The sequence below is a fragment of the Helicoverpa armigera genome, chromosome 17 (genome assembly GCF_030705265.1).
Source record: "Helicoverpa armigera isolate CAAS_96S chromosome 17, ASM3070526v1, whole genome shotgun sequence".
In the NCBI taxonomy this organism is placed as follows: domain Eukaryota; kingdom Metazoa; phylum Arthropoda; class Insecta; order Lepidoptera; family Noctuidae; genus Helicoverpa; species Helicoverpa armigera.
In genome coordinates this window covers 4,872,055-4,886,808 of record NC_087136.1, presented here as the reverse complement: position 1 = coordinate 4,886,808, position 14,754 = coordinate 4,872,055, and the positions used below count along the sequence as shown (strand labels likewise).

Here is a 14,754-nt window from a genome sequence, read left to right as displayed (position 1 = left end):
CTTGTAAAAGTTTTTTACTTAGCTAAAGGTCGCCGACTATTCCGCTAAGGTCACTTTGTGCAGGTATTTTATTGCCTCACTCTGTACAACGTAGCAATTCAACGCAAGGCCAAAATTGCTTTTGTATTTTTTACTCGACAAAATTATACTTATTTACTACATGAAGTTTTGGTATACTTATCTGTTTATCTACTACAAATTGTCTACTCATTCGAATTTTCTGAACCTAACACAGAAAACTAGAGGTAATTGCTAATGTTCTGCGCAGCACAGATGTTGATAAATATTGTTATTTGCTTATCAACTCTCGTTATTTCCCAACTCTAATCATTCAGATTCTAATGTTAATGATAGTCATTATCTTTAAATGACTCCCAAGGTACACATATTAATACAATAAATAAAATGATGACGTAATGTTATAACCGAGACTAATGATAACATCTTCCACCCCGATCGATACATTTGTATATTATGTACTTACTACATTTTAGTTTTATTGGCATGTTTCTAAGTTTGAATAGGAAAATTAATACAACGTATGACCTTGCCAGTTAGAACTGGTTTGACATTCGCGACTGATTTCAATCTTAATCAAAGTAGACGATTCTCTTATCGCACATTCGTAGCACTCATATGTGTAAATTTTGAAAACGATACATATATGGCCAATAAAACTATAAGATCAAAAATTGATCTGTTATTGGCGTAGTAATTGGTTGACCCTCAAGAGATCGAGAGTCACGGCCATGGATGCTAACCACGGCAAGTTCCGGGTCATCCCTTCTAGCTCCGAGTCTAGACGATAGTGCAACTGGTTGAGTTTCACATTAAGTTTAGTGGTTAAGTAAGTAAGTAAAGCAATTTTTAAGTTTACATCATCAGCACTACCGCCCAGCCTAGTTATGTTTCTCGCGTTCGACCATCGCCGGTTGTGCAACGCCACGGCTTGCCGACACTTGCTTATTGTGGCCAACCCGACTCGTTGCCCAACTAGTTTGGCTTCTTGTCGTCTAATTACAACGTTTCATTAGGTTATGCCTTATAAAATTTAGAAATACTGTACTTTCTTAAACGCTCATCTGTGCAGAAAAATGTTTACTCAGGTGTTAATCTGTAATTTTTGGTCTACTGATGAGATGAGAGGCTTTCAATCTAGGATCAAATATTAGGATCTCATATTAGGATCTCATTTCTTCTTCATAACCCATAAAAAACACACCTAAATACCTACTTATTTTTAACATATAAAACAAAAACTTGGTAAACCTTCAGAATGACCCGACCCCAAACCTACTACTCTCTTTCACAGTAAATACTAAAATGCAGTGACCAGTACTTTAAACAAAGTTATTATGATTCATGGTTCATCGTGGTTTCCATATTGCTGCCATATTTTTTGCAATGTTTCAATTACTGCTGTACTACAGATTTACCTTGTAAACCCCAACATTAATGTGCGTCATGTTGTATTTTCCTGTGTACATAAATTAGTATTGAAATATTTCGCACGTCAATGCAGTTTAACGTCTGTCTAATATTTTGCAGTAAACAAAGAATAATTCAAATAACTATGACCATAAGTGCCTCTGTTATAATACTCATAAAGCCAGGTATTTAATATTTGCAACTCTCACACTTTAGCATGCTTGGCATTTGAGCATTGTTAGTTATACTTCTTGTATTAAAATGGAATCAGTTAGCATTATCTAACCATGTGAATCGCCACCGAATATTTATAAGATTTCGAATAAATATAATTTGACCCGACTATCTTAAAATCAAGATCCAGACAGACAATTTTGTAATTCTTATGTAATATTAACGTTTGATTTCTTTTTTCAGGACAGATTGGCAAAACCTAAAATACAGTTCCTACCCGGAAATGAAGGGGTGAGTTTACACTTATATTCCTAAAAAAATGTATGGTTTTTGTTATTTAAACTACAGAGTAGCGTTGTACAAACGAATTAACCAAAAATGTTTATTAAAATTGTCAACTTAACGTAAAGTAGGTAACTAAGTTTGCTTCCAAACGGTGTACCAATTCTACATCCTAAATCAAAATCTTTTGCTTGGGTGTAGCGTTTGAAGAAGTGAAACCACTAACGACTTACTAAAGGTCATTGACAGATCGAGTCAAACTCAGTAAAGGCCTTTTATTCAACTATTAAACTCAACCTTCCAAATGGCCTTAATTTCATTATAAAATTAAATCTTGTTATGTAGGTAGTACAACTACAGAAAATAAAAATGTTATATTGATGCTTGCCGAAGTCCCCAAGGGCAGCATACTTGGCCCTATATTGCAAAATGTTTATAATTTAAAACGAGACTGTCCCGTTATCAGAGTTATACCGTAATGTAAACAAATGAGTTAAATCTTCTTCAAGTCGAATTTTATGGCTTCCTGGCAAAAGTTTAATCTCGTATTCATCGGCTGTTAATAAAATGTAAAAATGACAAACATTTATAGTAAAGCTTAGTCATTACATTGACAGGCAGATGCAGTATTAAATAAATAGTTTATAGGTATATTATGCTGATCATTTATTTACCTTCATAAATCGCTTTGTAGAAAGTCAAGATCAGTATAAGGTTTCAAATTATTTGCTTTGCAATTTATATAGTTATTTTTGTGCAAGAAGCGGTTCTGAGGTAATTCTGTATTATCTACGTAATGATTTCAATTTAATTTATATACATTGTATTACAATCTTTTACCTACAGATTTCCTAATTTTATATGATATAACAATGGTCTGCTTTGCACGTACTTCTCTGTACATTTTACATAATTCGATGACCTTATCACAAGTGATGTTTCAAATGAACATTGAGAAACATTTTATTAATAACAACGTGCGTATATCTCGTTATGGCTGTCACGAGTAAACATACAATTGACGTGTTTCGAAAACAACATAGATTTTACAAAACACAAGTGCAGCACGAAAACATTTGTTATTTTCGAGTTGCATTCAAACTTATTATGCAAGTGCTGGCTATAAAAGCAAACGTGTTGCTCTAGTTCAAACATGGAGTTATATTAGTTGCTCGAAGGTAGTCGCTCACTTGGATATTGAAGATGCTTAGTACATAATATAATGAAGGAGCACAGCATCGTCAGGATCTGGGCCTCATCGTCGTACGGGCCTTGACTCGCCTCGGGCGTACCAGTTAACGCTTGCGGCACTCGATACGCTTGCGAAATTATATGATGACCCACTTAGTCGATTTCGATTTGCTGCTTGACGCTGCGGTCGGTGGTCTATTAAACTTTTTACCCTAAATTATTTCGAAAAACAAATTAAACGCGGATCATACGCCGCTGTCACGTACATAAAGCGGCCTCGTCATTTAGACCGGACGAGTACGGTGTCGGAGACTTTGAATAAAGTGACAGTCCGTGTCATTGTAGAAGTACAACTATGGTTGACACCATTATTATGCCTTCAAGTCTTTTCCTTCGAAGCTACTGTACCCTCTTGTTTACTTATCAACTTTCCGCGTGGAGCTCATCGATAAATTACGTCACGTATAATCCGTACAACCATGAAGAGAAGGCAAACTTGTTCAAAGCTGTGTGAAATTGAAGTATAGAGCGTAAACTAATTTGTTTCTGTGAGACGCAACAAGTATTACAGCTAGCATCACGCTTACTGTTCAGACATTGCAAAAAACGTATCTAATGCAATTTTGTTTACAAGGTGTTAATCCCCGGTCGGTCCCCGCGCCCGACGACCGGCGCCTTCGACCGGTTTGCTTGTTGCCACCGCTCGACTCGCCTGCCGGTTTGACGTGATCTCTTCTCTTGTTGCTCGTCGAGAGTCGCTTGTATCGTATGTAAACGACCCCGACCACCTTATTCGAATACTAAAACGTCACGCTTAAATATTTTCCTGTATTACTGTATTTTAGTATTTTCAGATTTAATTAAAACGACGACAACAACGCTCTATGAAAATTATAGCACTGTTTAACTTAATAGCAAGCCAACCTTGGCTTTGTGTATTTTTTTACTCCTTTCCTAAGAATACGTTCGGGATAAGCGGTGTTCTCTGAAAACGCTTCGCCATCATTCCTCGAATATCTCTGTATCGGTGTGTTAGGTCCGAGACTTGCTGGCACATATCCAACTTGCACATAATAACCACAATTCAATGAGTCGCAGACCAGAATAGTAAATAAGATAGAGTGGAGTGTGTAAAAATAGCCATAGTTCCAGTCGCTAGTGGGCACATGTGGATTGCACCTCACAGGTGCGACGGCCGTTGTCCCCTTTCGCGATTATATTTTAACAGGCTTCGGGATCCAGCCTCTAGTCTTACAATTTCTTATGCAGTTTTGGCCTAGGCTAGTTTACATATAACCAGATATTTGAAATGTTATAGTTACGGAAATCCAAATGCTGTTTGTATTGTCAGCTATTACGATCCTATGCGCAATAATTTTCCGAACACAATTTATCGCGAACTCCGGTATCGATGTTATCTCTGCATCTAATGAATCACACTCCTATGTACAATGAACCCAATGTTCTGCATTGTAAAATTGAATGTTCCTCACAATGTAAGTTGGAATACGTCTTGACTCGGTCAGGTCGTTGTCCTCCCAACACTCTATACTACCTTCACCAACGGTTTACGGAACATTATCGCAGTCCTTGAAAACAGGATTCGATTTTGTATTAAACGAAAATGTATATATTGACATCAGGAATGAGGATAATTCTTACGTGTCGAATATTAACTACATTTAATATGTACACAGTAATCTTCAAAATGTCAAATATATACAGTTGTTTAACTGTATGAAGCCCCAAACCAGACTCATGCCGGTTAGTTACCTCGAGTCTTATTGTATGTTACAGCCAATGAATCGTTGAATAAGAAAATGGGTGCACAACAACAACATGACAGCAAACAAAGTACCGAAGCCATATTATTCTAGGCTCTACAATCCGATAACTATTCCTCATTAACCTTCATCTCAGCTATCTGTGCTTCCCTGCCTCATTTTACTCATCATTAAATGCCTGACTGATTACTGAAGGCTAACTCTTAACAGACGATTGCCGATTTCTCCTCATTACTCATGATAGACTTTGTTCATATAACCTTCCCTGGAACCTTGTTTGACTTGAAACGTGACACTGACTTGATTTATATTTACATATTCTCAATATTAAGTATATAACCTGTGAATAAATAACTTAAAAACTTAACCTAATTATTGTCATTTGGGCCTCATTGGCTATAATGCAAATTTAGTGGAATAGGCGTTTCTATGACAGACATTGTTACCAATGTAGTTATAGAACAAAGGTGTGTTGGCGTGAACCCCTTTATCAGATCATAATGGGTGCAGCCACGTGATCAAACAATAGTGTTTACACTCGCCACAAGGACGACCTGTTGTACCTACGTCCAGTTCATAAAGATCTCGAATACGGGCCTATTGTTTTTAACGTCTTATAGCTTGCGATAAACTTGGCCCACATAATCGGGGCCTTGTCCCAAAATAAAATTGCGAATCCAAAAAGTAGTTATATCTGCATCATAATTGTACGAAATCGAAGATTATAATCGTTATAACACTGAATGTAGAATGAACATTAAAATGTTAACACTGAAATAAACAATAATGAGTGGCGAAATTTTGATATCTATTGCCTCTAATATTGAATTCCGGAAAAGTAAGAAAAAATATGAAAAGGGAACTTCGCGACCGTTATTTGCTTCTGCAATTACCTTAGTTCATGTAATTAATAAATGCTCTTTAGTTAGACCAAACTTGATTCAATTTCGATTAGATACGCTGTTTGCCGTGTTTACATTAATTTTACTTGCGTATTGACATTGACGTCATTTGACTTCGGTACTCACTCACCGCCTTATTGTTTTTGCTTGAAATTATTTAACTATTGGAAATTACGCGCGTAAATTTAATCTGGTGTTACTTTCCATTTTCTTTGAGACGTTCACACGCAACACTTAAATTCAAATAAAATTTTTACCATCAATAGACTAGACGGTGGTCAATGTTTTAACAACGTTGTTAATCGTTACGTAATGCAAATCTGCGATCTATTACGAACCGGAACCAAATCAATGTAGAGGAGACTTAGAGACAATCACTGACTAGGCCAGCCAGTAGGTTGCATTGCATGTGTTCGATTCAACCTTGGGGTCAGGGTTGGATGGCGATTCATTTGATATCCCATAAAGATAAAATACTTTTTAGGCCAACCTGCCTGTAGCTAGCTATAGCGGGTGTGTCGTACAGGAAACAACGAACTGTCACTATTGTGGAAACGTCATCGTCAGGATCATCCGGATTACCAATACCAAAATTTTATTGTTCACTCTTTATTTTAATCCGTGGTTTAGAAGTTAAAATATTTACTCAATTTTTTGCACAGGATATGCAATTGTTATAATTGTTGTTGTTATTGCCGCAAGACAAGTGCAATGTGAAGATGCTAATGAAGAAGCTGTTGGCCTATTCGGCGCCTTCTTTGGTCAGGGATCTGGGAGCGACTTGGCGGAACGGTGCTGATTTCCTCGTGGTAATTGCTGAAGTATGCGGACGGCGGTGTCGTCTTATTGGGGCTGCGGGCCGACCGTACGTGCGCGCTATTCACTTTCACTTCGCAGCGCGTGCTTTTGCTATTGGACCCGAGCGCACGCCGATGTGGATTTGGGCGTATCTCGAATTGTAGTCGAGGTCGCTGCAGCTAAATCCATAAAAGACATTTTACGCGCAAAAGTGAAAAATCACACATTTTCCTTCCCCAGGAAAATCCTTTGCCCGTATTCGTCATGCTATAATGAAACATACCGTAACGTCAACATAATATGTCACAGAATCACGCAATGCTGACGGTAGTACATAGTACAACCGTACTTGTACGATCCGACTGATGGCAGTTTTATCAAATAAAATCTTTGATACTGAGCAGCAAGTAGAGGCCTCTGTTCTAGAACGAATAAGTCTTCTAGATAAAATCAGTTTAGGATCAAAACACCCTCTTCCGCTTCAATCTCCTAGAGTACTTAAACTATTAGGTATTTGCCATGAGCTGTCATCGTAATTGATGAAATAAATTGTTCCAGGCGTTTCTCGTTTTTGTGATGGTCTTGGGTATACAATCATTGATAAAAAATTTAGCATCGATAATTATTGAGCTTCATTCTCAAGCTTTCACTTTTTGGCCGTAATGTTTTTCAATCGTCTTCATAGTTTGTTAACGACAGTCATCATTACTACCTGCTTGGCCTATTTTGACATACCGAAATAAAATTAATTGAAGCAATTTTGATTACAGATCTTTGCGATAACATATACCATTGAAAATGAAGTAACGGTCTTTAACATAAACAGTTTTTTTCTATCATCAATATTGTGTTGCGTTGTTATCTGAAATCTTTGCTGCAAGTAAGCACCCATTGTCAAATAAAGCGTGTGTCACCCGCACCATGGCAATTATGTAAATTAATACGAAAACTAGTGAATCGTGATGAATCGCCTCTCAAATAAAGGTCTTCTGTAAATAAACTGCTAACACCGTAGATTTTTTTTTTTATTTATTTATTATTCATTATGAGTTTGTAATTTTTAAAGATTTCTTGAAAACAGAACAGTCCTTGCTCACTGGCGCCTTAGAATAGAATTAGTGAATATTGTCAACACCTTGACTAAGTAGAGCTTGTGGTCAAGCCGGTATCCTACGCATAACGCGCGTGCCTTTCGAGTTTTATCCTTAAGGCTCTCGTTTTAATGTTGTTTTTCCATTAAAGTAGGGAAAGTTGTCGTGTGCGCCGACGCCGCGTGTCCATCATACATAGCTAATACCGCTTTCGATGCCCAACGAGGAAGTGGACGGAAAATGTGGCTTGTGTGTCTTGTACGGTCAATTCTATAAATGCGTAAAATCATACAAACGTTTTTATTCGCTTCTGATGAAGAGCACTCGCTAATGCACAAACTGGCTTTCAGTTTTACGCCTCAGTTAAAAGTCGAACGCGTCATAAAGAGTTGGATTTATTTTTAATACCGAGTGGTATCTATAGCAACACATCTTTGTGCTAAATATCGCGCCTGAAGTTACTAATATAGCGGTCGTAAACATTTGACACTGCGAACATCCACATGTCGCCGTGTTTATGACCAGTGATGGGTGGCGCCTCTGTCGCTTTACATCTTCCACTTGTAATGCATGCTGTGAATTTCTCCTCAGAAATTCCGATTTCCTCGAGACGTATTCCGTTAACGATTTGTGATGAATCTCTACTTACAGAATTCTCAGGAAATCATGGAGCCTTGTATGATTTTAGATGCTACCATAAAATATATTGCTATATTGTATCACTTTGATATTAAGTACTGAATTAATTATCCACATACATTTATACACACAAATTTTATGCGTTCTTACGTTTTCTGATCGTGCCATAAAAGTGATACATTCGTGGACACGCCCCTTGGCATGGTACAGAGCGTCTTATTTCATTAATATAAATAACTTCAATTTGTTTGTATAAAGTAGAAATCAGAAATTTGTGAAAACGCATTTTTTGCTTTGCGGCATTAACTCAATTTGGCAGCGAATGAGATCACTGTATGCAATGATGCGTGCAATGTGACATTGCAACAAACTTACGGTCCAAGTGATTTTACGTTATCAACCTTATTGCTACGTAATAAGATTCGAAGGCAATGGAGCAGTTTGCAGACCATTCGTACTTATAACCCACTGATAATGGTTGCAGTGTTATTGTTGAATAACAAATGGGCAATTACGCACAAGTATTTTTGTCTTTGCTAGATATTATAAGATTTACCGGTTGGCTAGGATTTTTTTATTCGTCTAGTTTATGCTCATAAAGTTCTGCACAGTATAATCTATTTAAAATAGGTCTAATAATTTCTAATTTTATGTAAAACATTATGTTCATAGAATCTATTTATCCTTCATTATAGGTATACTTTCCAATTGTTGAGCCAAAAGGTCAAAAGATCGTACGCTTGTAAGTCTTCGGCCTGAGCCCGTCACATTTTACTAACTTCACCGATACATTAGCATTCATTTATTTCATTTGGTCTGTCCTATTCCACATTAAATATGTATCAGATAGACCCGTTGTGGATCGTATCGCCTCGTTTATACAAAACAAACAGAAGTAGAAATGACAATTTAAAATAAAAAGTGCAATTTGGAGAACAAGAATTTTAGAAAAATAGACACCAACTGTTATTTGATTGCCGCTTTCACTACTTATTGAAAAACATTTGTTGAGTATAACATTGTAATTGTATACAGTAAAATTTTCATTTCAAAATTAAATAAAAGCACACAATGTACTCAAAAAGAATTAAACCAGTAAATATTAATTGACTAACGAGAATATAGCTGTTGCACGCGTGCCGTCTAGCCAAACCAAGGCCCAAAACATCCGGGTGTCTATGAAAAGAGGACAAGTAGACATAAAGTGCATAAGCAGTGCTGGCTTATATTACGAAAGCTCGCAATGGAGCCGATAATAAATTGTACCTGGCAGTCTTACGTAACCAGGTAAAAGTTACCGCTCGTTCGCAGCACTATTCTGAACTTCACCTGAGTAGGCGGCAATCACTGGACAATTGATTTTTTATATGTTGCCATCGAGCCCATTATGCACACAAAAGACCTGATATATTACTGTTACCATGATGCACTACTGTGTCGCTAATGACGTAAGTCGCTTTTGCTGTATATTTATCCGCCATGGATACTTTCCTGGACTGTAAGAGCTGATTGAATTTAGTTTGTCACGCAAAATTTGTATTGATACCCGGCTCTTGCTGTCATTGTTATAACTGTTTCTTTTTCTTCAAATAAATCTCAGAATTTCATAAATGAATCAAACGATTCTCTGAAATATGAAACTAAGCAATTCACAAACCAATTAGGATCCTGTAATCAAATGCTTTGTGTTCCAAAAACGCAACGTTAGCAAGAGTCGTGTAGCCTTCACCTCAAAACCTATTTTAGATGAATATAAAACCACACCGTAACAAATGTGACTAGACGTTCGTTGCTCAAGTGTCCGTTAATGATAACACCTATATTCGGAATCAATACTTTTGTCATTAAAACACGTGCTGTATCTACCTCAAAAAAAATTGTACTAATATTTAATTCTAATTGAAACTTTCATATAACTTGGACACTAAAAAACAGTAAACTATGTATTCAAGTTCAAAGTTCTGAAGGCAAAAAACTAGACTAGCAAAAAGTTAAAACAATACGATCCCGTTTTCAATTCACAAAATGTTATCCTGAAAGACTATAGACAAGCTTCAATCGTCATTGGCTCGTACAATCGATTTGAATGTAAAATATGGGGTATTGAACCGACGTCCATTTACAATTCGCTATGACGTTAGGAACAAACAGCTGGGACAATTCTACTTCAGAAAACTTCACTGAATTGTAAATTCCTTTTCTTTCATCATGTGCCTATTATTTATTTATGGCTGCGTTTAAATGGTTTATGTCGCTTGAATTCCAGGTTTTACAAAAATAAGTTTGCCTCAAGTTTTTCTTTGAGATCCTAACTATGCCTTTACTTTATAAGAGCTTTGATAACTTACACTCAATCTAAATAATTATAAGCTTATACTCAACTTTGCATAAGTCATCTAAAATCTGACACAAACACCATACGGTATTAGTGAGCGAACCGGTCTTGTTCACAATTGTTTTCGCCCTGTTGGCCACTCGAGTCGTTATGCCCGTCATACAACAAATCTTATTAGCTAAACCAGAGGGCCAACAGTTGGTTGTACCTCGTATTTAATTTTCTGGTGATTAACTTTCCCTGAAATGCTGATTATTTTTCAAAATGGATAGTCCATAACATGGGTAAAAAAGTCTTTTCTAAAGTTACCAATGACTTCAAATCTAAAAAGGAAGAATTAGATACAATATAGAGCAACCTACATGGCATAAGTAAACTACTTCTACCATGGCTTCTGCCATTCAAAATCCATTCGATTTAACGTGACTAAAGTAATTATCGTCACCAAAGTAACGGTTGTATTTACTGACAGTGAAAATTTTACAACTTGACGCAAATTAGACATACGAGCAGTATTTGCGTTTGTTTATTTGCCACCAATTCTCGGTAAAAAAAATATTATCAGCTTTTTTAAACTTATTCCGGTTTTGATTTTACTTAATAGAAGCGGAAATTTTGTACATTAAATCTACAGTTTTTACGGGAGTCAAACCTACTTTACGCTCACAAATCTTGAGTGAAATAACGATAATTTGTTCGGGAGCATATCCGCCTGGAGACAATAAAGCCGCACCTACTATAGCGTATTGAATTCAGCCACCGCCGTGGTTTCGCAGTCAATTTGTCTGCTTTATTGTGTGTGTTGTGCGCCGTCGCTGTACGCCTTTCAGTCTCGAACTCTATCATTGACTTACATGGCAAATTTATTTACAACGTCTTGCTGGCCCTCCCTGCTGATATATATGGTTGAATGATTATTGTTCCAGAAACCTGAACTTCACAGACTGTTCTGTACTTTTGTTATAAGAACCGTCAATGTTATAAAGGAAAGTCGAAATTTCTACATCCACGATACAATACAAGAAATCCTACAAACGTCCCACAAAACGTATTTCTATACCACCTTACTTGAGGAGTCTATTCTTCGAACTTTGTTTCAACAAAGATTATTAATTACCCATTGCACCTTTGTTTTAGTTCTACTTGGCCAATTCTCATAATATACTTACTGGGCTACTACCATTTAGCTCAACCTATTGTTAGCTTCCACACCGACCATTATTTTAGAGAACATAATATGTATGTATACCTGTATTAGGACTTCACCCGAGTCCTTATGATCTAGACTAGAGTCTATTACTCTTCATCTTTTTTATTTAACTTAGTGGGGATAACTTAGTACAGATTCGGTGTTCCTTCTATACCAATAATTGCGTCGGTAGCAGACGTAATATAAACCCGTAGCGTCGGAGGCGTGGCCGGCGTCACGTCGTATCGGCGCCGCGTCTGTGCCACTGGATTGTTCTGGATCCAATGTTCACACATAAATTATACTCTGGCGAGTGGATCAATTTTTGTTTTACCGACTTCAAAAGCCTTGTTTACAGGGATAAGTAGTACTTTACTCATAAAATCCAAGTTCTCGAAATCACGAGCACTTTCGCTGATAACACAATAATTGTTATGTACCACAATGTTATTGTTGTTACTATCAGCTGTAAATTGTCTTATCTGTTACACTTCACATCGACTTTGATAAGATGTCATTTAAAGTGTAACTTTGTCCCCTTCGTGACCCCACATCTAAATCTCTAATTAAAGTACGTCTCAATACAAATTTCCCTTTTTATTTATTTGAAACGATTGTCCAGTTTACTATTCAATTGAATCGTGTGTAGATTTCTTGTTTTTAACATTAATTTCTACTGATGTATATTCCGCTTTGGTTTCATTATGAATGTATGCGCTTCAACATGAGCGCGAGCGTGATCTTCAACAAAAATTCCTCGGATCCGATCTCGACTCTCGAACGCGTGTTTCGCACCTTGATCTAAATACTTGCGACATTATCTGGTCTCGTCGTTATATTGTGCGTCAGATACTGCATCGACAGTTTCGACTGCCTTGAAGTACTGTTAACTACAATAAAATTAAATTAAAATAATTATTGGTAGCATGCCGAACAATTTTTGTCCTCTAAAGTAGTCACTTAAAAGCCCTAGAAAAGCTATTTGGAAAGAAAATCCACTAGCTCTTATCAGACAAAATTATTTTCCGGTTAACCTCTTTCTTAGTGGCGAGTCCTGAGGGAAATAACCTCGGTCAATCCCCTTTCGCATCAGTATGCTACATTTTGAAGTGTTGAATCTCATAAATTCCTTGTTTTGCTTCTATAAGTTTTTATCATCCTGTAATGTTTAAGTTTTTTTAGTTTCAATAAATTTGACTTAGTAACTTTCTATAAAAATATGATATCTGGCAGACTTATAGGCTTATGTAACAACGTCCTTTGGACATGAGATCCTGTACCTACATATGTTTGACCTGACCATTTTTGGGTCTAAATGTTTTTGATTAGATTATCGTCATGAATGGTATGGTTAGTTGGTTACTACAAATGAGACTTATATGTTTTCCTTTCCTCGATTTTGATACATAACTCTAGTCTGTTATCACTGTTTTGTGTAACTGTGTGTCACTGTTAACATTAACTCTTAATGAAACATACGACCTCTCTTACTTTATCGTGGAATATAGAAGTCAAACCCTCATGGATATCTCAGATGATTGCTTGTTATGAGGTGACAAACATGGGACACATATTAAATCAGCAATCTTAGTAGATTTGCATTTTTTTCGCAAGTTTTTATGAAGCGCTAAACAAGAAATTATGTTTGCCTATTGCATTATTTTAGTTTAGTAACCACACGGCCTAAATGCGTGGGTGAATGTTGGTTAATGTGTTTGTGGAAATGAAACAATAAGTTGTTATTCTGACGATAGTTAGTAAAAGTAACTCGGTTTATGTACAATGGCTCAGTCTTGCCTGCAGTGGGAACATCCATTCGCCTTTTACTTACCATTGTTTTTGATGGAACGATCTCTAGAATCATGTTTTCATACATGGGTACTACATAAACATCATCTTCACAATACATAATTATCATGACGTCGTAACGGAACCCAAGTTTTCTGGGTGTCTCTGATAGCAGATTATCATTAGCCGATGACTCTGTTTTCGCAACTGTAGCAATAGTTTCACCATTATAATGTGTCTCAATAATAAAAGATTTCTATGTATTTCACGTTGTATCAAATGGTGTACCGGCAATAATTCGTTACGCAAGGTAATCACGTGATCTGCTGGTGGTTTATACGGCAAAGCAAGTATGTAGGTATGTATCGACGGAACTATCGGGCGTTGAGTAACCGCGGCTGGAAAGAGCTTCGTTACGTAGAGGTTTCGATACAGCCTCGCGACGTAAGGCCGTGGTTGCAGTCACGTCGCCGGTGAGAGGTGCCCCTCCTCTGGCGGAAGGTCGCGAGCGGCCGCCGCGAAGGAGAACGGCACCAGAATGAATCCTTGCAAAGACCCACCCGTCAACCGCAGCGCTCGTGATATTTACAATGCAACGCAATCATTTATACTTCAATGTTTTATTCAATATAATATTGAGCAAAAATCTATTATATTTTGTCACGCCCAAAGTAATCTCAAAGTTTGACGTAATCAACGGTATCTATAGTATAGGAAGCTTTGATAACAAAATACACGTTCGAGTGGCCTGGGTGTACTAATCTAATCATTTACCACGCGCAAATAATTAACATAGTTCATTCACCGCAATAGAACCTTTACGTAAAATAGAATTTGCCTATTTACGACAAGACAAAACTTTGATTAGGAATTACGACCGCAAAATTTTCGCAACTGTATCAGCGCTAGGTGTTTGCTAAGAAACAGAAAATTGCAATGTTTGAAATTATTCGATTCGGTGGTGTTCGTGACTTGATTGCTTGGCTTAAAATATTAATCGATCGAATAAACGCAAAGACAAGGCATTCTGGTTTTCGAACGCGACTTTTTAAATTTTGCGCTGTGGCCAATGAGCGTGCGCCTAGCCAGCGAAAAAACCAAAACAAGACACATAAACAGTGTTCAATGGCAACAATGCGCGAGACTGGAATAC

The 14,754-nt window shown here is 37.0% G+C and overlaps 1 protein-coding gene across 4 annotated transcripts in view; it reads left to right on the top strand.

The window, feature by feature from the left end:
* Su(tpl) (Suppressor of Triplolethal) overlaps positions 1–14,754 on the top strand; it is a 49,880-nt gene that overhangs the window by 11,590 nt on the left and 23,536 nt on the right. For all 4 annotated transcript variants that reach the window (XM_049846592.2, XM_049846591.2, XM_021331168.3 and 1 more), the window contains exon 2: positions 1,846–1,893. In XM_049846592.2, the coding sequence (XP_049702549.1) occupies positions 1,846–1,893 (48 nt within the window). The remainder of the gene's footprint in view (positions 1–1,845; positions 1,894–14,754) is intronic.